General features: G+C 38.7%; 1 protein-coding gene and 1 long non-coding RNA gene across 13 annotated transcripts in view; one reads left to right on the top strand and one right to left on the bottom strand.

Annotated features, from left to right (window-relative positions):
- The window catches only part of CEP85L (centrosomal protein 85 like), a 201,164-nt gene that overhangs the window by 28,135 nt on the left and 147,289 nt on the right, over nucleotides 1-25,740 (top strand). For 2 of the 12 annotated variants that reach the window (XM_070225456.1, XM_070225461.1), the window contains exon 1: nucleotides 21,366-21,818. In XM_070225456.1, coding sequence (XP_070081557.1) covers nucleotides 21,746-21,818 — 73 coding nt within the window. In that variant the 5' untranslated portion in view covers nucleotides 21,366-21,745. Of the gene's footprint in view, nucleotides 1-10,924; nucleotides 11,142-20,179; nucleotides 20,289-21,338; nucleotides 21,819-23,679; nucleotides 23,829-24,298; nucleotides 24,615-25,005; nucleotides 25,296-25,740 lie in introns of those variants that run through there. The other 10 variants (XM_005596902.4, XM_023650979.2, XM_070225465.1 and 7 more) reach the window with 10 other exon arrangements.
- On the bottom strand, nucleotides 10,671-25,055 carry LOC111775354 (uncharacterized). Its single transcript, XR_002810976.2, has 3 exons — nucleotides 24,924-25,055; nucleotides 13,810-13,908; nucleotides 10,671-11,834 (listed from the first exon to the last, which is right to left on the bottom strand). It is a non-coding gene; the product is annotated as an uncharacterized lncRNA (long non-coding RNA).

The raw sequence follows: 25,740 nt of genomic DNA, 5'->3' as shown, positions 1-25,740 counted from the left end.
TACTGTTTCTATGGATTTTCCTATAGTGGACATTTCATATAAATAGAATCATAAAGTATGTAGTCTTTTGTGTCCGGCTCCTTTCACTTAGCATGTTTTCAATGTTCATCAATGTCATAGCATGGTTCATTACTCCATTCCTTTCTATTGCTGAATTATACTCCAATGTGTGTGTATTATTTCACTTATCCATTCATTGGTTGATGGACTTGTGTGTTATTTCCATTTTTTGGCTATTATGAATAACGCTGGTATGCATATATGTGTATAGGGTATTGTGTAAACATATATTTTCATTTCTCTTGGGTATATACCTAAGAGTGGAATTGCTGAGTCACATGGTAACTCTATGATTAACTTTTTGACCAACTGGCAAAATGTTTTCCAAAGTGGCTAGACCATTTCACATTTTCACCCAATGTATAAGCGTTCTAGTTTATCCAAATCCTCATCAATACTCTTTATTTTCTGTTTTTTAAAAATTATAGCCATCCTACTGAGTGTGAAATAGTATCTCATTGTGGTTTTGATTTGCATTTCCCTAATGACTAATAATGCTGAACATCTTTTCATACTCTTATTGGCCATTTGTCTACCTTATTTGGAGAAATATCTATTCAGATCTCTTTAAAATTGGATTGTCTTTTTATTGTTGAGTTTTGAAAGTTCTGGATATAAGTCCCTTATCAGTTACACAATTTACAAATATTTTTTCTCATTCTATGGGCTGTCTCTTCACTTTCTCCCAGTTTCCTTTTAAGTACAAAAGTTTGTAATTTTGATGAAGTCTAATTAATATGTTTTTGCCATTTTTTTGTTTGTGCTTTTGGTGTCATATCTAAGAAACCATTGCCTAATCCCAGGTCATAAATATTTATGCTTATATTTTAAGTGTTATGCTTTTAGCTCTTATAATTAGGTCTACAGTCCACTTTATGTTTATTTTTGCATATGGTGTAATGTTCTTTTGAGTCTTGTTGATAATTCAGTTTCTTTCCAGTACCTGGCATTTAGAGATTTTTCTGAAGTTTTTCTGTTCTGATTTAACTGTTTCATGGATGGGATCATTTAAGTTTATTCCTATGGTTACTCTCTTTTTACAGATTAAAATTGACTCTTTTAATCTAGAAGTTGGTTCATTTGCTTGTTCGTTTTTATGATTATGTTCATATCCATGGATAGAGTTCACAGTTTTCAGAATTGCTTGAGAGTCCTGTTCAAATACTAGGTACAGACAATGGGAGAAGGGAAAAGTTAAAATTTACCACAGTTCTACTTTAATAAATTTGATTCCAGGTGTCTCTTGGAATAAGGAAAGAGTTACAGCCAGAGGTGGTAAAGTGAGACTTTACCACTGTACCGCAGAATTCCCTCCTGTTCTTTGGTGGCTCTACTTAGCATGTGAAGTTTATGCTGGGATGTCATGGGATATTCTGTATGACTTTAGCATTGCACGGACCTCCTACAGATGTTGGTAGGACTGGTATTCATCCCTCCCTGACTACCCTATACCTCACATTTGTCTCTAGACACAGAAAATTTTAATAGAAATCCCCTAAAGTTTATAGCAAGTACCAATTCATAATTTCTTGATTTTTATATCCCTTTGGATATTCAATAGTAGTTCAAACATGCAAACTCAAATCAATGTCTTACACCAGAACCCTTATTTCAGCTTCTGATTTGGCTCTGTTTATTACTGATTATTCTTGGCTTCCATCTACTGACCCACATTAGTTTGGCTTCCTATTCTTCTCACCCTTAACGATTATTTTGCTTTTGCTGGTGTTTCCTACGTTTGTACTGCCCCAACCACCTCCACTGCCCCACCCCACCTGACCTTGGTGACTGATTTCTTGATGCTTTAGAGCACTAGACTAGAATCAGAGACCAGAATGTGCTTCTGCTGGAGGTCTCTAGTATTTCCACATTCCCTCACTTTTCCTGATTCTTACAGTGAACTCCAATTGCACTGAAGGTAACCAAGTCTCTGTAATGTAGAGGTGCCTATCACACACATGCGCCCTCACACACACAGGAACTTCTTAAAGATATTGAAGTACCTTACTCATCTTTATAGTACTCATATTACTTAGCAACATGTATGCATGCAGTAGGTACTCAACAAATAATTAAAGGAAAGAATTCATTCAGTCAAGTAATTAAAAGAATAATATATCAATTTCCTAGTAAGTAAAAAACTTCATTCCTATTTCAAACAGCTTGAAGATAGGTAGTTTTTCACCCATATATTTACTTTGAGGATGGATTTGAAATGGTACAAATGGATATCAGTGCTTTATGCACACCTTCTTAGAGATAATTTAGAGAAATACCATATTCTCAGTAAGTTTTAACAAAAGAGTTGATAGATCAGTGATGAAATTGTATTTTTGTCTTCATTTTACTCATTGAAATTAATATTTTTCTTATAACAGTGTTCTATATATTTTGTTCCAAAAAGGTTTTAAGGTGGCTGACATAAACATATGGAATACAACAATACTCAATGTAATAGCAATACTAAGTTATAGGAAAACAAAAAAAGAAAAAATGAGTGTAGGAAAAAAGATGAAACCAGGAGAGAGTTTTAAGCAAAATGTCTGCTGCAAGCTCACCTGCATGCACTTGCTTGTAGAAGGCGACATATTTGGCTCTGACTTTTCCGAGCAATTTTAAGAAGGCTCATAACCAGTTATTGAGCCAGTGTCTATAGATTCAATCGAATGAATTGCTTGGATGAACACAATTTCTCCAGTTACTGAAACCAGAGAGAAATTTCTCCAAAAGGTTGTCACAGAGACAACACTGTAAGTTATAATGATCACCATCCTTGCAGTCAGCACGGCACAATTTTGTTGAAGTCTTTATTAATGTAGGCTAAGAACACATAGTTCTTTACATGGAAAGTTCAGTGAACTAATTTTAAGTTGTGCAGTGTTCTTAGCACTGACAATAACCCTGCAAATGGTCCTAATGAGAACATTTCCATGGTCAACTTGAAATGCGTAGATGACTCAAATGCAGCTCAACAGCCTTGAAGAAAGTTTCAGATCAGTGGGCATATCGTTGGATAAAGTGCACCAAAAAAGTGAAGAGCAAGAGGTCTTTGGTATCAGTCAGATTTCTTCTGTAATAGTGCTGCATAACAACCAACCACAGATTTTAAAGGCTAAAAACAATAAATGTTTGTTTTTCTTGCTCATGGTTTGGTCAGCTCCACATCTCCTTGTTCTTGAATCATTGGCTAGCCAGTTGATTACAGAAGCAAGGGAAGTAAAGCCAAAGACAAGCATGTTTAAAGGCTCTGCTTGCATCACATTTGCCAACTTCAATTGGCCAAAGCAAGCCATGTGTCCGAGCCCAATCTGAAGTAGGTGGGGAGATGCACTCTGCCTACTCCAGTGGGAGGTCCTGCAAAGCCACTTGACAAATGCTGTGTAATTCTATCTCAGGGTGGGAGTGAAAAACTGGGACCAATCCAACTACCACAAGCAGAATTCTATTTGCTATACCCTTCATGTTTCACTTCCCACTTGGTACCTCTAAGAATCAGACAACTTTGGATTTGGAAGGAAATTTAAAGGTTGTCTAGCAAGGTCCTAAGATCCTTTCATTTTACAGATGACTTACCTGGGGCCCAGAGAAATTATAGGACTTGCCTCTAAGTCAGCTCAAATTCAACTAAGTGTTGTAACTTTAACTTTCCTCGCTCTATTCCACCTTCAAACCCCAGCTCCACATGGAATTATATGAGTTTAGTTCATGAGAGAAATCTATGATTAAGGACCTAAACTTCAATCTCCAGAGGTAAAAGCTTAGGTTGGCTGCAGATATAAAGAGTTTTGGTAGTACACTGAAGAGAGATCTTAAATTCTAGGTTCTGACTTGGAGAAATTAGTTTTTCACTGAGTTTTTCTATCGAAAGTATTCAGACTCTGAGTTGTTATTTAAAAATAGGTAATGTTTCCAGAAGGAAATGTTTAGTTTGTTTCCCAGTTGCTTTCCATTGTCTCCATGTTTCATCTGACAAAGAATCAAATGTAAGGAAGGCAAGGAAGTGGGTAGGTGGACTGAGGATGGAAGATTGCCAGAGATGGAGGAAACATACACAACAGGGCCTTTTCAAGAAAGGCCTTTGACTTTTGTTTTTCAAGTTTCTCTAATGTCCTCCCTAAGGTAAATCACCAGAGGCTATGTGTTTGGCTTACTCCTCAGAAGCAGAGCTGAGCTGGTAAGCAGACTGAAATGCACTGGCAGAGGGTTTGTTTTGAGAGAAGGGAACAGCTGTTCCTCCTGGAGTCCCCAGCAGACATGAGCCTATCCATTACCTCAGTGTTCCTAGATGGTATTGCTTACAGCCCTTTTTGTGTTCTGTTTACCGTTCCATTTCTGTAGGTCAGTTTGACCGGATATTATGCTTTTTTAGAGACACTTAATAGCCAAGATAGTATTATTAATGTCCTGTCTAAATTTGACTGTTTCTTTAACATTTCATGGTTTTACTTCGGTTTGTTTACTTCTGAGAATCAGCTCTCCTGGCAAGAAACTCGACCCCTGTAGATGATATTATCTTGGAGGAATGTAGGGCTAAGCTCGGGGGTAGTTTTTCTGAGAATCCGTGATCTGACCACACATAATAAACAAAGCCAGATAAGAAGCAGCCATTCAACATGAAAAACAAAGAGTAATGATTTAGCTATACAACTTTAAAATAGAAACACAGGAAAAAATACAAAATGTTTTAAAATAATTATTTCCTACCTTAATATTGCTCTGTTCACTTTATTTTAGCCTCGAACGGAGGGTCCCCAAATTTTCAAGTATGATCCCATTTTTAACATAAAAAATTCATAGAGCCCCACATAATTGTAATTGTTATTTCAGTAACATGTAATTGAGAAAACACAGAAGGACAAAACACATTGTTATGAATTCAGTAATGCTTTTAATTAAAGTCATATGTATTGAACAAAAGAGCATTTACACTCATTTGAAGAATAGGCATAAATATCAATGCAACCCACCCTACTCAGGATTAGAAAAGCAGACTTGATGGAACTCTCAGTCCCCTTGTAAGAATTTTAAAGCTCGGCAGATGTCCATGGCTCATAGGTTGGAATCTAAATTTTGTCCTCCATCTTTTGTGCCTGTCAGTTTTGGGAGCTGTCCTATTTAATGACATCATTGGTCTCCTGTCTTCACAGGCACAGCATATTCTTATTAGTTGGATCAAACAGGACATAATATAATAAACTGAGCCCTGTTGTTCTAAAAGTCAGAAGACTGGAATTTGCATTTTTTTTTTAATCTACTAATGTTTCCTTGAGGAAATCAATATCTTTGAGACTGTTTTACCTTTTGCAAAATTAAGGATGGGAGCTGGGGAGATACTTGCTCTGCCCAATTAACAGATTATTTTAAGGATCAAATTAGATTATGCAGCACTTAGTTAAATAAATAATAAATGGTAGCTGGCCAGTCAGTATTTTAGTAGAATCCTCCCATTTAGAGCCTAATTCTTAGCTTTTGCAGTACTAGAAATGTATAGTTCACGCATAGTGACATTGGCCTGGGTGACTACCATGCTCTCCAGACTCACAGTGGCTTGTGGGACAGGAAGTGGAAGGTCTGTGCAGTGGACTGAGCTGGAAGTGGCGTCCTAGTTTTAAGATTTACCTCTGCCTTTTCAGTGAATCACTTAACTTCTCTGGGCCTCAGCTCCTTATGAATAGAGAAATGGACCAAAATCTCAGAGGTGTTCTCTTTTTGCAATGGAGCTCTTTTCTTTCTAAAAATGAAATCTTACTTTGAAACTCCAATTATAAGTCAGATACAAAACAATGCACAGTTTTCACATGCAGTTTAAAATTTTAATTGTTTACAAATGAGGCCCTAGGGGTTCAGCTACTGATTTAGTTCATCCTTAAGATCCAACTCTACACAAAGTTATTTATTAACTTAGAGTGAGAGATGGTCCTGCCCAAAGAATTGCTAGTGGTCATCTTCATGGGATATCTTGCCCGATCGTCTTGTCCACTCAGGAAATTAAACCTTGGATCAGAACTTTGAGCATAAAATAAATCATGCAAGTCCTATATTCTTGAGGAATAGTACCATCAAGCAACAGCGACCCAATTTCATGCCCTTCTTCATGCTAATAATTTTTTTCTCTAAAGAGCCAGGCAGGGAAATCTAGAATCTCCGCCATAGACCAGTGTTGGAAGGAATCATCACCATAATCTTAACCTTTAACTTGTCTTTCATGCCTTCATGTGGATCTCCACACCCCTACTGATGTGACTGTCTTCCTTACATTCAGAACATGGGTCATGGTCTCCACGATGAGAATTTTTCAGGTCATAATATGTTTGAATGCTCTTTACAAAATCCTGGCCAGGTGGTCATCCAGGCTCTACTGTCCACTTCCTATGGTCTTCCTAGCACTGGAGATAGAATGATTTCTCTTTCTTCCAAAGAGTAATTCTTAGACATTTCCTTCATTCATTGACCCAAAATATGACTCTCTATAGTGTCACGTATTGTCAAATGTGTAACTATCTGATGAATGAGTCATATTACAACATGCTCTAGACTACAAGTTCCCCACAAGATTCTGAGCTACTCGAGGACTGAGCCTGGATCTGAAAGATTTGTCTTTGTTTGCTCAGTGACTAACAGTACCTGAGGTACAGAGGACTCTCACCAAATCTTGAATGACTGACTAAATGAATTGAGTGAATGTAGCAAATCGTTAAGCTAGAAAAGACAGAATTCCATTATTACTTTCAAAAGCAGCAATTATAAAGTTTATAACTCAGTTTGTCACTGAGCAAATTATACCTTCAGACCCCAACAATACCCCTGCATTCTCATAGCTTCAGAAAGCTCAGTTTCCAAAACCACACTGGAGTCATTTTCAGGGTGCAGACTGAACTGTCACCCAGTATCTGCCCCTATTTCCAGCCACTGAACCAAGTGAGGGGAGCTGAAGCATGAGGTTGAGAGAGCATGGCAGCTAATGATGGGAACCATAGGGACCAACTACCTGGGTGTTAATCCTGGCCTTTCCATTTGTTAGCTGTGTGACTTTGGGCAAGTTACTTACCATCTCTGTATCTATAAAATGCATATTAGCTAAGTGATGATTTAATGAGTTAATGCCCCTAGAGCTCTTAGAACAGAGCCAGACATGCCGTAAACATTCAATAAGTATTGACTCTCATGCATTCATCCTGGTTTGGAGGGAGGAACCTAAGCTCTGAGTTGGGCAAGCCAGGCTTGTAATTCACACTCTGGCCCTTTTTCTTGGGTAATCATTTAATTTCACTAAACTTGTTTCATCTTGTGTAAATGTGGATAATAACATAGCGGTGGGGGAAAAATGCTATTTAAAACCACAGCAGACTACAGGCCTTCTGATTCCTAGGACTCCAAGTTTAGGAAAACACCCTGATAGGCCTGCTTTAGATACGAAGGAGGAAGCCCCAGGCACAGAAATAAATCACTTTGCATGATGAAGAATTTTGAGCATCCAAGAGCTTGAGATGAAAGCACCAACCCCAGGAAGAAAAGAAGTCCAGCAAAATAGCCAAGAGTCTGAGGCTTTATTTGGGGCAATAGTCTTAATATCCAATATTGAGTTGTTTGTCACTTGGCACCACAGTGAATCATTCCTTACCTTTTCACCAGAACATAAATTGATGTTTGTTTTACCAGCAGTCATATGTGGGCAATACTTGGGAGAGTGATGAAATTAAGCTGATGCGTTTATGGTAATGGGTAAGGCAGTCCAGCAGAAGGGAAAGCAAACACAAGAGGGATGTAGAGGATAGATGGAGAATTTGGCCAAGGTAGGAAAACAGAATGTGAGGTAAGGAAGAGAAACCTGGAGATGTGGGGAATACCAGCAGATTTCTCATCAGTGTGGGAGATGGCAATCAAGTGCTTTTATTTTACCCTGATCTTAAAGAATAAAAAAAACTAGAGTCATTTGAAGAACCTAAGTGTCCTGGTATTTGAGTTATACACTCAGCAGGATTCTTAGGACAGTCAGAGTTAATGGATGTAAACTCCTAGCACAAAGTAATCATTCTATAAATGGCAACTATTATCATTAATCCTGTTGTTCATATATCATTCAATGAGTATTTATCTAACCCAAGGAAGCTGGGCGAAGAGCAGCTGGTGTATGAGGTGGGCAGTGGAGCATACAGGTTCATCCAGCTAACCCATGTTGGAGACCTACCTAACATCCCCCCTCCTACCCGCCACATCTCCACCCCTGGCCTCCGTCCCCCTTTCTGGACAAGAAAATACACTCCCTAGAGGAATAACATAGGCTTTCAGGAGAGCCAGGGCTGTGCCCTTTGGGGAGCACAGGCACCTTGTGTGAGCATAAAAGATTTTTCCTAAGTCATGTGCATGCTTAAGAGCATACCTCTAGACCAAAAGTTTTAAAATTATTTCATTAATCTACTTAGTGAAGGTAAGAGTGACAAGCAGTGTTCTAAAAACATGCAGTTATTTTCCCCATGATCCATTTTCCAGTAAGTGACTACCAAGATAGCTGGAGCACAAGAATAGGTAATGGCTTTGTTTTCCCAAGATGCAGTCATTGCGATTATTTTTAGATGAAAGATTTGGAGCCAGAAGCCTAACTCATAATTATGTTGCTAAGATTCTACAACCAGTTGTTTGGTGGAATTAATTCAACCATGACAACTTTAAAGTCACCACATTTTCTGAAAAAATCAGCAGATAAAATTGAAAATAAAATATTTCATGACATGAAGTGCTGTTTCCTGAGATGATCTCACATCTTTCTCCTTTCAAAGCTTGCACGCCCGCTTCCCTTGCGCCCTCTCCTAGTCCCAGCTCTTACCCTGCTCTGCTGATTATTGAAGCCCACAGACAGCGCCTCCTTCAGGAAGCATTCCTAAAGACACCCGCCTGATGATCTCCCCTTCCTCTGAACGCCTGCATTGCTTGTGGACTGTCTACAACCTTCCTTGGAACTTTTCATCCTCTCCCTTGAATTCTAGTTTATTTTTGAATGTATCTCATTATTTCCAAGGCTAGTTGTGTACTATGTAATAATTTTACACTACAAAAACAATATATCAGAGACCAATATTATCAAAAATTTGGGAGAGACAAGAAAGAGAAATATTCACAATCTCATGGTCCTAACACTAATTCCGTACTCATCATTTTATGGTGCTTCCTTCTAACCTTTTCCTATGCTTATTTTTTCATTGATTTAATCCTAGTGGATATGCAATTTCGTATTCTGACTGTTTTCAACTAATAATACATCACTAGTATTATGCAAACTGTTATATTGCCTTCATAAATGTTACTTTAAAGGCTGCATAATACAGTACATAATCTACTGTAAACTTTTAGATTGTTTATTGTATTCCACTATCGTACTGCAGTATAAATAATACTGCAGTTGACATTTTTATGCGTATCATTTTTTCAGTGTGTGTATTTATGTGTGTATGTGCACACATATTTTGATTTTTTTTTCTTAGGATGGTGTCCCAAAAGGAAACTTACTGAAACAAAGAGTAAGATTATTTTTATGGTTTTTGACACATATTGCCAAATTGGTTTCCAAAAGAGTTGGGCCAGTTTACATTACCAGAAGTGTATAAAGATATCAGTTTCTCCAGACTTTCACCAGAATTATTTCCTTAATTATTTAGTCTTCATATCAACCAAATAGGATGACATCAGGTCATAACTTCAGGTGCGCAGAAAAGTACAGAGAAAAATATTTACCTGTGGCCCTGGTTTATCAAATCTTAACATATTTCCATATTTTCATTAGTTTTATAAAAATCAAATCTTATATATACAGTTGAAGCCTTTGTGTACCCTCTTCCCAGTTCCGCTCCCCTCCCTCATTGCCTCTACAGAGATGACTGAAGTTGGATGTTTATCATTCTTTTGCATTTCATTTCCATATCTTTTAGTTGTTAAATCATTGATTACTAATAAAGTAATAGCTAATATTAAAGTGCTCATAGTATAGCTAATATTAAAGTAGTACTCAGGTTCTAGAGTCAGGCAGAACTGGCTTTGTATTCCTGCTCTGCCACTTGTTAACCATGTCTCCTTGGATCTCTCTGTGCCTCAGTTTTCTCATCTATAAGATGGAAATAATAATGGTTCCTACTATTCTTTATTATGTTGTTATTAAGATTAAATGGGACAGTGCAGGTAAAATTCTTAGCACAGTGCTGGGCACTCAATAGGACACATTAATAAATATCAGTTTTGTTTATGCAAATCTTAAACTACAAGAAAATTTTAAGATGACATTTTATGGTAATCATATTTTTCTCAGTTTAGCAATACTCATTCTTTTCTGTGAATATTCTGACATCTCTCACAATAAGTGACATACTCTTTATCATATTTAAGGAAACCAGATTCAGAGAACCCAAGACGGGTGAGAGTTAATGAGGTGGTTATAGACAACATTACAAAGCCCTGGGGCACAGTGGAGCAAGGGACCCTTAATGGCAACTGGAGGAGCAGAGAGCATCACAGGACCCAGGAAAAGTGTAAGTTAGGGACACAAGATCATGCAAGGGCTATTTGCTGAAATAAATACTGAAGTATTTTGAAAAGACCAATATAGATCCCACAAACCTAAATCCAGTGTTTATCTTGGTTTTATTCCAATAGCAGAATAATCTGGTTCTTTTTTCTCCCAGAAACCACAGGGTTCAGGTAAGTGCAGTACGGATTACTAGGAGTCTATAAAAACCATCACTTTATAAATGACAGTCTGCCCCTCACCTGGCCACCTGCCAATTCACCCAGCTACTCCCTGGAGGAACACTCTGAGTCTGGCCTTCTGCCAGTATCTGAAAAGGGATCGAGGCATCTGAGCTTCACGGTGGCTCTCATTCGAGGTCTCCCTCAGCAGACACCCTCTCCAGGAGGCCGGCAGTCCTCAGCAGAAAGCCACCTTGCAGCCTACAAACTTTACCTCCTAACAGAGGCTGTACCAGTAGGAGATTGCCCACACGTACCAAAACAGTTTAAGGAAATCCATCATAAGCCCCCGGATTAAAAGGCAACAGAAAAACTACACTGCCTGGCCCTGGCTTCTCTTGCAGCAGGTAAGTCCTTACAAGGTGATAGCTGCCCGGGCCCTAGGAACACGGGTGTACACCCTCTCATCTGCTAACTGTGCCTCATTTCCTCTAAGAAACTTTAAGCAATCTGTTCTAAAAGATGGCATGTGGAAAGATGAAAATTCTTGAAAAAATTAATATGGTAAAACCGAAACTCAAAGCTGGAGCAAAAGTGGCATTGCTCTTCTATGCTTCGAGTTTCTAGCAACAGCTTCAGGCAGCAGGCTCAGGAGCTGGATGAATTCAGGGGCCATTTTAGAGCAAGCCGGAGTGGGATTAGATGTTCCAGGCTGCACTGTTCTCCTAAGCCTGCCAGGATCTGAAACTTAGCTCTTGGGCCTGGGCCAGAACCAGGCTGACGTTCAAGGGTAAGCTAAGAAGGCAGCCCGGATCAGGTGGGCGACTGCTGTGCAGAATTCTCTGGATAATGCCTCTTTGCTTTGCTCTCCCCCAGCACTGATCAAATGTCCTCACTCCACCCCCCACTTAGTGTCGCTATAGGTCCCTCCTACTGAAATTATATACCTTTTTAAGATTATGAAAATAAATGTTAACTGCTATCTCTGTCTTTAGGTTTCAGTTGAAAACAGTTATCCTTCAGCGATCTTTCACAGTAGAAATAACTTGTCCAATTTTACTAAGGCTAAAGTTTGCTCCATAACTTCACTAGGAAATTATCTGTAATGGAAAAAAAAGCACCTGATTAATTAATATAAATATTTATATAATATCACAATTAGGAAAATGTCATATGAATTCAGGTTTATCATATATATCTCTCTTGTAATTTATTATGTCATCATTCATAGTATATGTATGAAGATGTGAATTTAATTTTAGACGCTTTGTTCGTTGTTAGTTCATCTCATATTCTCTGTGAGCACTTATGATAATGAATGTATTTGATATTCAGGTGGCTTTTCTCGGCTTTCATTTTGCAGTTCAGTAATTGGTGATTCAAGGTGCATAGAACAGCAAAACATAAATAAATCTCAATTACAAATTCGTTATTTTAGTTTTTTTAAAACTTTTACGTCTTACTGGGTTGTAAGAAAAGTCTTTAAGACATTATTCCTTCCGAATTCAGTATAAAGTAGTAAGTTAAAAACAGAGTCCCCAAACATAACATTACAAAATATTAGAAATGTTTAAAAATTACCTTGTCTATTATGGCTCAAAGTGGAGAAACAAGTAGATAAACTTTAATTAATTAATTTTAATCAATTTAGTCTAGATATTTCCGAATATAAGGTGATCTCGGTTTTTTTTCAGACATTTTCAAAATGTGTTTGGGACAACTTGATATGTTAAAATTTTGAGACAGAAATCAAATGGTTAAATGTCACACAGCATTTATTAGTTTACTTCTATTTATTAAATTTACTAATTCAGATATGTTGCTTTTTCCCATTCCATATATAACATATTTATAATCACTACAATGTATTATACTACCTTTTAAAGTGACATCTTAAATTTGTCTTTTTTTAAAATACAAATTCCAGATTTTACAGATTGAATTTACGTCAGGCTAAATGATTTCTTCAATTGGTATGTTGTTGATTAAAATAATTAAGAGAGTGACCCATAATATGACAGACTTGTAAGGACTGGAATACAAAGTGACTCCATCTTTTCTGAGAAATAATTTGGGTTAAAACCCAAACAACCCTCACCTTAAGGATAAATAAGTATGTTTGCATAACAGGAAATTCAAAACCTATAAAGGGTTACAGTGAAGCAAGCCAGTCTGTCACACCTGTCCCTAGTTTTTCCTGTCCAACTTAGATGATCAATGAATATTTACTAAATGAATAAGTAATAAATATTTTAATACTATCTTCTATCTGTTTTTTCATATGTATTATTTTACAATCAGAAAAAAAAAACAAAGATAAGAAATTAGTTCCCTGGTAAACCTGAAAACTGCAGCTAGACTTGCATTTCATTTTCTGAATATATTATAATACTTGTTAAAATTCCATTGACATTTTAGTAAGGACAGTCCACTCCTTAAATTAGCCCAGCTCACTCTGGGGATTGTTTTGGCGATACTAACTCTATTTACAGTTACAGAGATTCCTACATTCTTCTGTGGTATAAGCAATATGGGGAAAATCCTTCGGAATAAAACTCACCAAAGTTAGCAGAGTTATTGAATTCTCTTCTCTTCCCTAGAAGTAAGGAAGCTACTATGAAAACTGCCTTCATGTTTTAAAATTATTTGAGTGGTGAAGTTATAACCAATTATTTACTCTTAATTAAGTAATTAAAATCCTGTTGACCTCAAGAAACTCAATAAGTTTCACGGTTTGTAGTTCACTCCTGGAAATACTTTGGATAGTGGAAGTTTTCTAACTGGGGCAGCAGCTGCCAGGCCCAGCCCTGTCACGACTACTGAGGACTTTCTCCCATGAGTTTCACGTGTGCCCAAGTGGTATTCTGAGTACACTTAAACCTGTAGTCCGCTCAAACTTGGCTTCTTCTACTACTGAAGATGTAAGGCACTTATTTATCTATACTAGCGTATGGTTTCAGTCCATATTGCTATGTGTAACCCATCCTTGGTTTACTGTCCTCAGAAACATGTTCATCATGCTCTACAGAACCCCCACTTTACTATTTAAAACAAACAAATAGATGAAAACTCAACTCCTTTATATCTCTCTCTTCACAGATTGTCTCAGTCGGGTTCTCTAGGAAGCAGATGCTAGGAGTCAAGGAGTCCAAGGGATTTATTGGAAGATAACATCTGTGAAAGATAAAAGGGGCATGGAACAGGATTAAAGAGGATCTGATGAGGTCTTGGTCAACCCAGTTGAGAGCTAGAGAAGAAAAGTTGATGATTAGAAGAGTTCTATGTTGGGAAGAATGGCAGGCCCCAGTACCTCCGTGCTCAGTCAGTCATTGGCTGTGGCTATCCAGGAACAGTGGGGCCTCCACTCCAAAGCTGAGGCAGAGCCCACAGGTGCTAATGGCTGGAGGCTGTTAGCCAACTGCACTCCTTGCAAGTGAACATCAGGGTCTTTCTTGAAGGGAGATCAGAGAGATGCAATTCCAATGCTGCCTCATAGATTAATTCCTCTACTGCCCCACTTCTCACACCCCATGTGTCTAATGTTTACTCCCTGACTCTCTTTATGACTGCTCTTGATTCCATGTGAAACTTCCACTCCCTTATCTCTTCAACCTTCTCCCAACATTTCAGCCCTCTCATGACCACTGTTTTCTCCAGAGAGGCTGGACCCAGTTCCCTACCACTTCATCCATTCCGCAGCCGATATTCTTAAATTCCTTGCCCTTTTTCCCTAAGTGTCTACACTGCAAAACCCTGTTTATCTGTCTACCTTCTTTATTCCTATACTCAAACTGCTGGCTGCAGCTAAAGAAAATCATCCAACACCACAGAATAATGTCATATGGTTTCCAAGCTTAGCTGAACCTTAAACACCATACAGAAATCCTATATTTAGGTACTTCCTTCTCCCATGGCATCTGAAGAAAAATCTTATAATTTTTGTTTTGCAACGTGTTAAAGAGCATGGTGGGAAAAGCATGGGCTTTGGGGTCATATAGCTCAGATTTGAATTCTAGCTTTTTACTGCCTATATATCTTTAGTTAACTTCTCTGGGTCCTTTTTCTCAATTTTAAAATGGAGCTAAAACTAACTGTTGATGACAGATTGTTTTGAGGATTACAAAAAATACGTAATTGATTTAGTGAGAAGTCTCAAGTCACTGAAAGTATATACACTAAGGTTTTTTCCCCACTAACTGCTACCAACTGTACTCTGTTGAAAACTCCCCTCTCCCCTGAATACATCTCAATCTAATTCCATAACGTTTTGGATATTTTAAGTTATTAAAACAGTTCTCTTCTCCACTAGTGCAGGTTAGATAGGAGGCCGTGTGTGTGTGTGTGTGTGTGTGTTTGTGAAGATGTGATCTGCTTTCTTGAACTCCACACTTCCCTCCTTCCACTTACCCCTCTGGTGTCTGAAAAGGAAGACAAACATGTCTATACATTGTCAATGTTGCTGTCCCCTTTCATTGTAAATGACCTTGCATCTCTTCTATAGATTGAGTATGACCTGATGGTGATCACAATATGTTCCATTGACAAAGATGTAAGTCCTAAGCAGGTCCAGTAATTATTGATGCTCCCTTGGAAGACTTAATTTTATGTTTTGGCTAAATTCAATTCCTCCCACCTTCACCTCCCACCCAAAGGACTGCTCCATGACTCAGTAGTTCATATCTTACCTATTTTCTCATTGGCCATTGCAGCCCAACTCTGGAGACAAACGTACAAGTAGGATTCATTTTCTGTATCTCCCAGGAATCAGGGACTTGAGATAAGGTGTCCTTGCCCTCTTGGCACGGCCACACCACCTAGCCACCTCTCCCGAATCTTCTTTCCTCTATTTTGATAGTACTGGGTAGGATAGGAAACCCAGTAGCTAAGCAGACATCCACATGGGGAATTCAGGGAATCATAGCCTAGATGAAGGCTTCCATAAACATGGCCCCAAAGAATTTGGTAAATATTTCTCAAGAGTATACTATTTCACCATAATTCCTGGACTAACTAATAACCTCAAAGGGTCAGGAAAGGAAATCAATCAGTACTTTACTCCATTCTGATAGATGTATACAAAGCATCATCTGTAACTGACCTGGATATACCAATGAATGATATTTTTCCTTGGTGAGGTATAACAGAGCTCCATTTCTAGATCGTATGTTTGTCTTTATCACCAGTATATGGTGCACACATGCATTGTTCTAAGCACTTTACAATTATTAACTCATTTAATCCCCACAACAATCCTATGGGGTAGTTACTATTACAATCCCCAAATGACAAATGAGGAAATTGAGCCACAGACAGCCTAAGTAACCTACATGTTGTCTATAAACCTTTGACTGTATCTGCTAGGAATCCAATTAAGATTTTCAAATCCATCCTCAAAAGAAAGAGTCTCTTAGTTTTCTTTTTTTTTCATTATTATAAATGATATTTGAGATTACAACAACCCATAATAAATTGGGTAACTTGTCATTTTTGTGATCTGGAAGATGTTACATATCATGGTCCTTGTTACACTCTTGATACACCGAAATTATCTGTTCCTTGGAATTTTTTAGACTTCATTCACAATTCTGTTTCTATCAAGTGGTACTTGTTGTTTAGGAACTATTTCAATTGCTATTGGTTGGTTTACTTTTTCTACATTTTGTTGGTTTTGATATTTTATATTTTTGCAAACATTAACCTGTCTTGAGGTTTCCTCATATTCTCAAGATTTTCTTCTAGTTTTAAAATATCACTTTTATCCATTGTTATATCACTCTCCAGTTCTCTGGTTGTTGTTTGCCCAATCTGATAAATTTATATAAGAAAAATACCCATAAGATAGTTCAACTTAATCAGTTCAGATTCATATCCAAAGAATTTAAGATTTATGGATGCAATATTTATGTTTAATTTTTAAATAATGCCTTTTTTTGAAAGCAACATTTTATTTATTTTTTAAGTAATTTTTTGAGGTAACATTGGTTTATAGCTTTATATAAATTTCATGTGTACCTCATTATATTTCAATTTGTGTAGACTATACAGTGTTCATCACCCAAAGTCTAATTGCTATCGTCACCATACACATGTGCCCATTTATTCCTTTTGCTGCCCTCTGTAACCACCAATCTATTCTCCTTATCTATGTGTTTGTTTGTTTATTTCCACACATGAGTGAAATTACATGGTATTTGGCTTTGCCTGTCTGATTCATTTTGCTTAGCATAATGCCCTTAAGGTTCATCCTTGTTGCAAATGGCAAGATTTCATCTTTTTTTATGGCTGAGTAGTATTCCAGTGTATATTTATACCACTTCTTCTTTATCCACTCATCTGTTGATGGGCACTTAGGTTGTTTCCAAGTCTTGTCTATTGTGAATAATGCTGCAATGAATGCAGGGGTGCATATATCTTTTCAAATTAGTGTTTTCGTGTTCTTTGGATAAACACCCAGAAGTTGAATAGCTGGATCATATGGTAGTCCTATTCTTGATTTTTTGAGAAATCTCCATACTGTTTTCCATAGTGGCTGCACCAGTTTGCATTCCCACCAGCAATGTATGAGGGTTTCCTTTTCTCTACATCCTCTCCAACACTTGTAATTTCTTGTCTTTTTAATAACAGCCATTCTGATGGGTGTGAGGTGATATCTTGTTGTAGTTTTGATTTGCATTTCCCTAATAATTAGTGATGTTGAACACCTTTTCATGTGCCTGTTTGCCGTTGTATATCTTCTTTGGAAAAATGTCTGTTCAGATCCTCTGTCCATTTTTTAATTGGGTTGTTTTTTTGTTGTTGAGTTGTACAAGCTCTTTATATATTTTGGATATTAACCCCTTATCAGATATATTATTTGCAAATATCTTCTCCCAATTTTTAAGTTGTCTTTTCATTTTGTTCATGTTTTCCTTTGCTGTGCAGAAGCTTTTTAGTCTGATCATTTTTTCTTTTGTTTCCCTTGCCTGAGGAGACATGATATTCAAAAAGATACTGCTAAGACTGATGTGGAAGAGCATGCTACCTATGCTTTCTTCTAGGAGTTTTATGCTTTCAGGTCTTACATTCAAGTCTTTAATCTATTTTGAGTTAATTTTTGTGTATGGTGTAAGATATAATGGTTTACTTTCATTCTTTTGCATGTGGCTGTTCAGTTTTCCTGACACCGTTTATTGAAGAGATTTTCCTTTCTCCATTGTATGGTCTTGGCTCCTTTGTCAAAAATTAGCTGTCCAAAAAAAAACAAAAATTAGCTGTCCATAGATGTGTGGGTTTATTTCTGTGTGCTTGATTCTGTTTCATTGATATGTGTGTGTGTGTTTTTGTGCCAGTACCACGTTGTCTTGATTACTACAGTTTTGTAGTATATTTTGAAATCAGGGAGTGTGATACCTGCAGCTTTGTTCTTTTTTCTCAGGATTGCTTTGGCTATTTGGGGCCTGTTGTTGTTCCATATAAATTTTTGGATTCTTTGTTCTATTTCCATGAAAAATGTCATTAGGATTTTGTTAGGGATTACACTGAATCTATAGATTGCTTTAGGAAGTATGGACATTTTAACTATGTTAATTCTTCCAATCCATGAGTATGGAATATCTTTCCATTTCCTTGTGTCTTCTTTGATTTCTTTCAACAATATTTTATAGTTTTCAGTGTATAGGTCTTTCACCTCTTTGGTTAAACTTATTCCTAGGTATCTTTTTGTTGTTTTTGCTGGAATTATAAATGGGATTGTATTCTTGATTTCTCTTTCTGCTAGTTCATTGTTGGTGTATAGAAACGGAACTGATTTTTGTGTGTCGATTTTGTACCCTGCTACCTAACTGTATTCATCTATTATTTCTAATAGTTTTTTTAGGGTTTTCTATATATGAAATCATGTCATCTCCAAATAATGACAGTTTTACTTCTTCCTTTCCAATTTGGCTTACTTTGATTTCTTTTTCTTGCCTAATTGCTCCGGCTAGGACTCCCAATACTATATTAATAAGAGTGGTGAAAGTGGGCATCCTTGTTTTGTTCCTGTTCATAGAGGGATAGCTTTCAGTTTTTCACTGTTAAGTATGATGTTAGCTGAGGGTTTGTCATATATGGCCTTTATTATGCTGAGCTACTTTCCTTCTATACCCATTTTATTCAGAGTTTTTACCATAAACGGATGCCATATCTTTTTGAATGCTTTCTCTGCATCTGTTGAGATGATCATGTGATTTTTATTCTTCATTTTGTTAATGTGGTGTATCATGTTGATTGATTTGTATATGTTGAACCATCCCTGCATCCCTGGAATAAATCCCACTTGGTCATGGTGAATGATCCTTTTAACATTGTTGTATTTGGGAATGCAACATTTTAAAGGAATAGTTTAATACAGTTTGGTATTAAATACGGCATTTTTAGTACTATTTCTCTGTTCTGTGATCTAGTTTATATTTTTTATGCCCCCTCCCAAAACATTAAGTATCTAAATTTCCCCTAAGCAACCATATTTATACACACACACACAAACATACACAGTCACTATTTTCATTACTTACTTGTGTTATCTCTGCTTATAAAAACAATGACCAAAATACTGAAGTTCAACAATAAATGTCTTTGCTTGTAGGATTCTCCTTATGGTCTTTACATACTTTTACAAGAAAAGAAAAATATGCCAATTTACAACATCAGGCTTAGTAATGGTTAGACAGTCCTGAGGATTTTGATCATGTGCTATGATAAACTTAATCATTTGGAGAACCACGGATACTGGGTGTATCATGGATAGGGTGGAGGGAATCTCAATTCAGTACATACTTAGAAGCCATATGATTTTAAAAATGGATGGTTACAGTTTACTTCATACACATAATACTCCCACTTAGTATTTCAATTATTTTAATTGCATTAGATCTCTATCCTCCCAAGTTTAATTAGTAGGAACACAAAAATGTTTATCTTTGGTGCCAACGGCCAAAATAGCAAGATGCTTTTGCTGTTTGCTTTCATTCTGTAATAGGTATTGAAATATTGTACATAGTCTCAGCTTCACATGTACTTTGTGTGTGTGTGTAGTGACATGCCCTTCACATTCACAAAAACATGTAGAAAACCAGAGTGAAGGATTTTTAAAAAACTGTTTAGAATTAAGTGAAAATTGGCAGAGTTTTGGAATAACAAGAGTATATTTTAAGCTCACAAAGGACTAAGATGTATCTGTAATAGTTCATACATTTCTTAGAACTGTATAAAAAAGATTTATTTAATAAATGCTGTACCTATGAGACTACGGTAACTGTAAATCATGAAAAAAAGGGATACTTTGTTATAGTCCTATAGCTTCTGATAATTCTTTTTGGAATTTATTCTTTCAAGTTTCTTTTTGAACCTATACTATTGAAGTGTAAATCAGAAAAAGGAACCAATCACATTCTTCTTTCATGTTTCTGTCACGTTCTATCTTCAGAAACAGGCGACCTTTGGCCAATTGCTCATGATTTGGAGAAATAAGTGGAGCTGTACGGGAGGGAGACTGAGCAGAACACCGCAATCAGATAAATTACAGCACAGATGTGGTAAGTGATAGACTATACACAAAAATGTAATTTAACCTCTAAAAGTTTTAGGCAGTATTTCCCAACTACAGGATGTTTAAATACAAATGTGAGGCCTTTGTTAACAAATTTCCAAAACAGGAAAAAGCGTCACTGGACTCAAAGCCTGTTGAGGGTAGAGACTTGCTTTTTGGTTTACCTCTGCCTAGAGCAGAGCCCGCCTCCTTCTACAGTGCTCGACCAATACTTACTAAATAAACTATTTGTATCTAAATGTTGGAAGGATTATAATATTGCCAAAGAGAAGTAAGATTTAAAGAGGATGCTGCAGTCTTCGGTCCTTCCTCAGGATACTTGCTCCTGCATTCGGGGTTCCAGGTGAAGAGTGGAAACTGACCAGGCAGAGGAGAAACGTGAAGGTGTAGTTGGTAAAGACACTTACACTCCCAATACATACTTTGGTGCCAATTTGACTCCTTTCTGGCTGCTTATCTGAAACACTGGGCTACTAGATTAAAATTCACGGGCCCTCCATGAATCCTCTGGTACTAATTATCCTTGGGTCTTCTTTGCCGTCTCTGCTTTTTCCTGCGTGCGCACATGCCTGTGTCATAGATACTTTGGTATCTGTCTCCTCCCTTACTGAATTGGAACGACCTCTTTTCTATCCTGCACAGTGATCTATAAACGATGTTGGTGGAATGCACGACGACGACTTTAATCTCAATCCCAAATGAGACTAGGAGTCCTACCCCTCCCGGGTTATGCTCTTTATCTCAAACAGTTGTGCTGCGAAGGCAGGTCTTCCACGCCTCCTTCAGAGAGGAGCCCTGGAGGGTTGAAGGATTACCCAGGGTAGCGGGGTACGAAAGATAGGGCCCCGGGCTAAATTATCACCCTCTTCTCACCTCGCAGGGCGTGAGGTTGGAGAAGGAAGGAAGCGGCTGGTTGGCCCAGCCGCCCCAGTCGGTACCGGCGAACCGAAACGGCGCAGAGGCCCCCAAGGGCAGCCGCAGTCCCCGCCCCGTGCCGCGCACGCCTTATATAGGCGCCCAAAGCCCCGCCCCCGGCAGGCTCCGCCCCGCCCGGCCCCGCCCCACTCCTGCTCCGGCTCTGTCTCGGGCTCGGGCTCAGCAGGCGGAGGGGGCGGAGAGAAGCCGCAGCTGCAACTTCGCCCGGAGCCGCGGAGCCTGGGCTCAGCCAGGGACCGAGCTCCGTCACCGCGGAGCCGCCGCCTCCCCGGCCGGGGCCTCAGCCCAGCCGGCTCGGCCATGGCAGCCGCCGCCGCCGCGGCGAATCTGGCCCCTGCGCTCCCCGCCCGTCGCTGAGCAGCCGTTACCCAGCTCGCCCTCCCGCCGGGGCCGCCGCGGCCCAGGCGCCGCACAAGTTTCCGCCGCCGAAGAAGCGGGAGGCGAAGGCGGGGGCGGACGGACGTGGGGAGTCGGGCGCCCCCGGCCCAGCCGGCCCTCCTGCCCGCGATGTGGGGGCGCTTCCTGGCCCCGGAGGCCGGCGGCCGGGACAGCCCCGGCGGAGCCCGAAGCTTCCCGGCGGGTAAGTAACGGGACGGTCCGCGGCTGGGGCGGGGGTCGCGGCCGTCCGTGGCGCCTCGGGCCCCCTCCCGCCGTAGGCCTGGCTTCCCCTGCCCGCCGCCCCGACGCCGCCGCGCGCGCCCGCCCTCCCCGCTTCCTCCCCCTGCCGACACCCGGCCCCCGGGCTGACATCTGGCGGCCGCGTCCCGGGCCCTGGGCGCCCCGGCCCCGCGCCCCGCCTGAAAGCTCCCTGGGCCTCCTCGGCTTGGGCTTTGTTGTCTGTCCTCCTCCCTTCCCCTCGTGGGGTGAGCGGCCCCTTGGATAACGGGGCTCCCGGGGACCGGGCGGGAAGGTCGCTGCGGCCGTGCTGCGGCGGCGGCGGCGCGGGGAGGGCGGGCCGTGCTGCGCCCACGCCCGCGGCCGCTCTGGGGCGCGTTCGGCGGCGGCAGGAGGCTGCTGGGGATGCCGTGCCCCCCGGGGGAACCTCAGCCCCTTGCCGCAGCCCGGGGCGCGCCCCGCAGCCCTCTCTGGCACGAGGGAGGACACGTCCTGTAAGAGCCAGTCGACCTTTGAGCAGTCGGGGAGTTGGTCCGTTTGCATCTCCTTGGCCCCTTTCAGGAAAATTTGGGGTTTACCGCGTTGGGTGTGTGAAGGGAGCTGTTTGTATCGGACAGCCATTTCATGCCTGCATCGCTCAGAAGTTGTGTCAGAGCCACCAAATTAGGATAAATCCTCCCCTCATTTGGGACAAAAAGTAAGGCTTGGGTTGCCTGTGACAAGTTATCTGACATTGACGATTCCTCCAGGCTCTTTAACCTGATTGAACTTTGAACCCCTTTGAGAAGTTGAAAGTGATAGGGACCTTTTATCCAGAACAAATGCCATACGTACACACACACAATTTTTCCTCCAATCTTAGGTGGTTCTAGGACTCCTATGAAGTAACCCTGTTCCACAAAATCTTCGAGCTCGACTTCTGTAACTGACATTTTTGTATACATTTACAAAGCCGTTTGCAAAACAAAAAAGCAGAAGCAGCGTTTGGACCTGGTTTTGCGCTGGTAGTGTATTCTGCTGTTTAAAAAATACCAGGCACAAACTCAGATTGCTGTTAAAATTTCAAACAATGCAATTCTGTGATAGTTTAGAAATTTGTGATGTGGCTCTTCTTTAGACATGTAATTCAGTTTTGTTGGGGGTATAATTGACAAATAGAAATTGTATATATGTTAAAGGTGTACATTTTAATGTTTTGATATATGTATACATTTAGGAAATGGTCTCTACAAACTAGTTAACAAATCCATCACTTCACAATTACCATTTTTTCATGTGTGTGATGAGAACACTTAAGATCTTTTTAGCAAATTTCAAGCATACAATACAGTGTTGTTAACTATAGTCACCATACTATACATTAAATCTAGACATACATAAATTTTAAAATCCAGAGTTAGATTCGAAATCATTCTCTTAAATTGGGTCCTGCAATACTTTTAGAAGGGATAGAGTTTAGTAAAAACCAACATAAGGAGGGAATTACGTTCTCTAAAATGCATAGTATTTGTCCTAAGAAGAGAAGACTGCAGTTGAGAGGTTTCTGATGCTTACTGAGTATCTACAAATCCTGCAATCAAAGTAACTCAGTGAGAAGACGCTTCATTATCCCTAGTGGCTGGAGGGAGTGGTTTCAGTGATCTGTACTTGTCAAAAGCCATCTGTAATGTCTTTGTAACTGAACCTCTTAAAATTTATTTGTAATAATAACATGTTTGGAGGTATAATATCAGCCAAGCATTGTATCCATTTTTCCATTATTTTCTCTGAGGAAGAAAGCATCATAGTGCTTAGCAGTTGTTAAGTAACTGAAGGAAGCACGTTGAGGTTTCATTGCAGCCTCTAAGCCTTTGCTGTGAGGAAGAATATAGTGGAAGAAGATACTTTATAAATACTACCCAAGTTTAAGGAATTTGGATGGTATATCTTTACAAAGCATATATTTTATCTCAACTTTGACAGTGATAAACCGTTGGTAAGTCAGGACATGCCTTTCTAATAAAATTTTTTTTCAGCTATGTGCTAAGAGTAGATTACTTTTACAGTAATAGTGATGTAATTATTTGTTATGTTAGTTTATTCTTGAGCAAACAAATATTTAAAATTATTTTTTAGTTAGTTTAAAAAAGTTGTCCTGTAGGTTAGTTTCTTTAGCAAATGAGGAGATGTTGAAGGTCAGCATAATGACCTCTGAGTTGATTCATGTAGGGATTTTTTCCCTTTTTTGAGAGTTTGAAGAAAATTTATATTTTTGAAATATTGTCCCATATATCTTTTGACTAACTTGAATGATTTTAGAGCTTTCCTGAAGACAAAGGGAACCAGTGTTCTGATTGAATTTACCAGCAGTCATTTTGGTCCTGAGGACCAGTGTGAAGGCAGGGACAAGTAAATAATTTCTGGTATTTAAATGAGTTTATCTCAATATGTGGGTTAATTCTAGGTGTCCTAAAACTGGTTTGGTTATACAAATATGCAACTAGACTAAAGGGAAAACCAAAGGTAATATAGAACCAGTGTTCAGAAAAATTGCAGGAAACTTTTCTTTTTAAGGTAACAGCAGTAAAAATAAATAGGAACAGTATCAAGTGTGGTTTGGAAAATCCTGAACTTTTGACATTTGCTTTAGTGTTTAATTTTTCTTTTTTGCCCACAGTTTTTCAGCTTTCTAGAGTAACTTTGTTGTAAATGAAAATAAGATGAATGTTTTCTTATATTTCCATAAAAAGATCAAAGAGAAGCCCCCGTTTATTTTTTATTGGTAAGTATGGTTAGAAAGCTAGTTTTAAATAGGACAAGAGTATGTCTTTTGTGCATTTGATGATACCCTATTATTAAAAATGTGTAATAGTTTCAGAGTTGATGAAGGGTAGATGTATTTCCCTTAGGCTTTAAGCATCTAATATGATATAGTGATATTTTGAGTATTTATACCTAGTTATACTGAATTTCTTCCTTTTTATAAATCATACTTTAGAAATATTAATACATTCAACCATTAAAACATGTGGAGGTAGGATATGACAGTTTTAAAGTGTGCCAAAAAGAAAATGTTATAGAAAACACTTACATGATCTGAAGAAAGGTCTTTGTTCAGTGCCTTGAGCTTTAAATCTGCCTTTTCCTAGTTGATGCATTGACATAAGGTGTTTAGTGACATCATAATGATAGTGGTAGTAACTGGTGTGATTACATCAAGTACTAAGGTTTTCTGCTGCGGTTCTGAATTAGATGGACCTAAAAGTACTATGGTAACAATGAAACATAACTCTTTGGCCTAAACTCAGTTGGACATGTTCTTTTATAATAGGCGTTGGGGAATGAGAGTAAATGACTACTTTAGTGATGACTTTTGTGAAATGAACTTGATTAGTATTTGGAATTCAGTCATTTCATGGCTTGAATGAAGCTGGTAAATTAATCTGAGGCCAGGCAATAAATGGTGAGTTGACAACCTCTATTGTCATGTTGTGAATATTCCTGTATGTTGAGAACAGAAAGGTTTTACAGAGTCATGATTTTTCTGACTAGATGAAATGTGTGTGTTCTCTGAGAAAATGATGAATTCATGAAGTTTCCTAGATAGTGTTTTACTGAGTGGTAGCTTAATTAGTTCCCTCAAATTGTGCGTTAAAAAAATGAAGAATGTAACCATCTAGGTAACTTCTAAAGCTACAATGAGATACTAATTATTATGACTACTTTAAGGATCTTCATATTTTGCACTGGGTAAATAATATTCTAAAAAGTGGAATTTGTTGTATAAAGGCATTCAAAAGTGGGAATGATCAACATAGAAAGAACATCAAATTACTCTTCATACTAATGTTTTACTTCCGCTTTCTATTTTTCTTTACTTAAAAAAATCCGTTGTTGTTACCTAGCAT

The sequence above is a fragment of the Equus caballus genome, chromosome 10 (genome assembly GCF_041296265.1).
Source record: "Equus caballus isolate H_3958 breed thoroughbred chromosome 10, TB-T2T, whole genome shotgun sequence".
Classification (NCBI taxonomy): domain Eukaryota; kingdom Metazoa; phylum Chordata; class Mammalia; order Perissodactyla; family Equidae; genus Equus; species Equus caballus.
The sequence above is the reverse complement of the archived record's forward strand: the minus strand, read 5'-3'. Positions and strand labels throughout refer to the sequence as shown.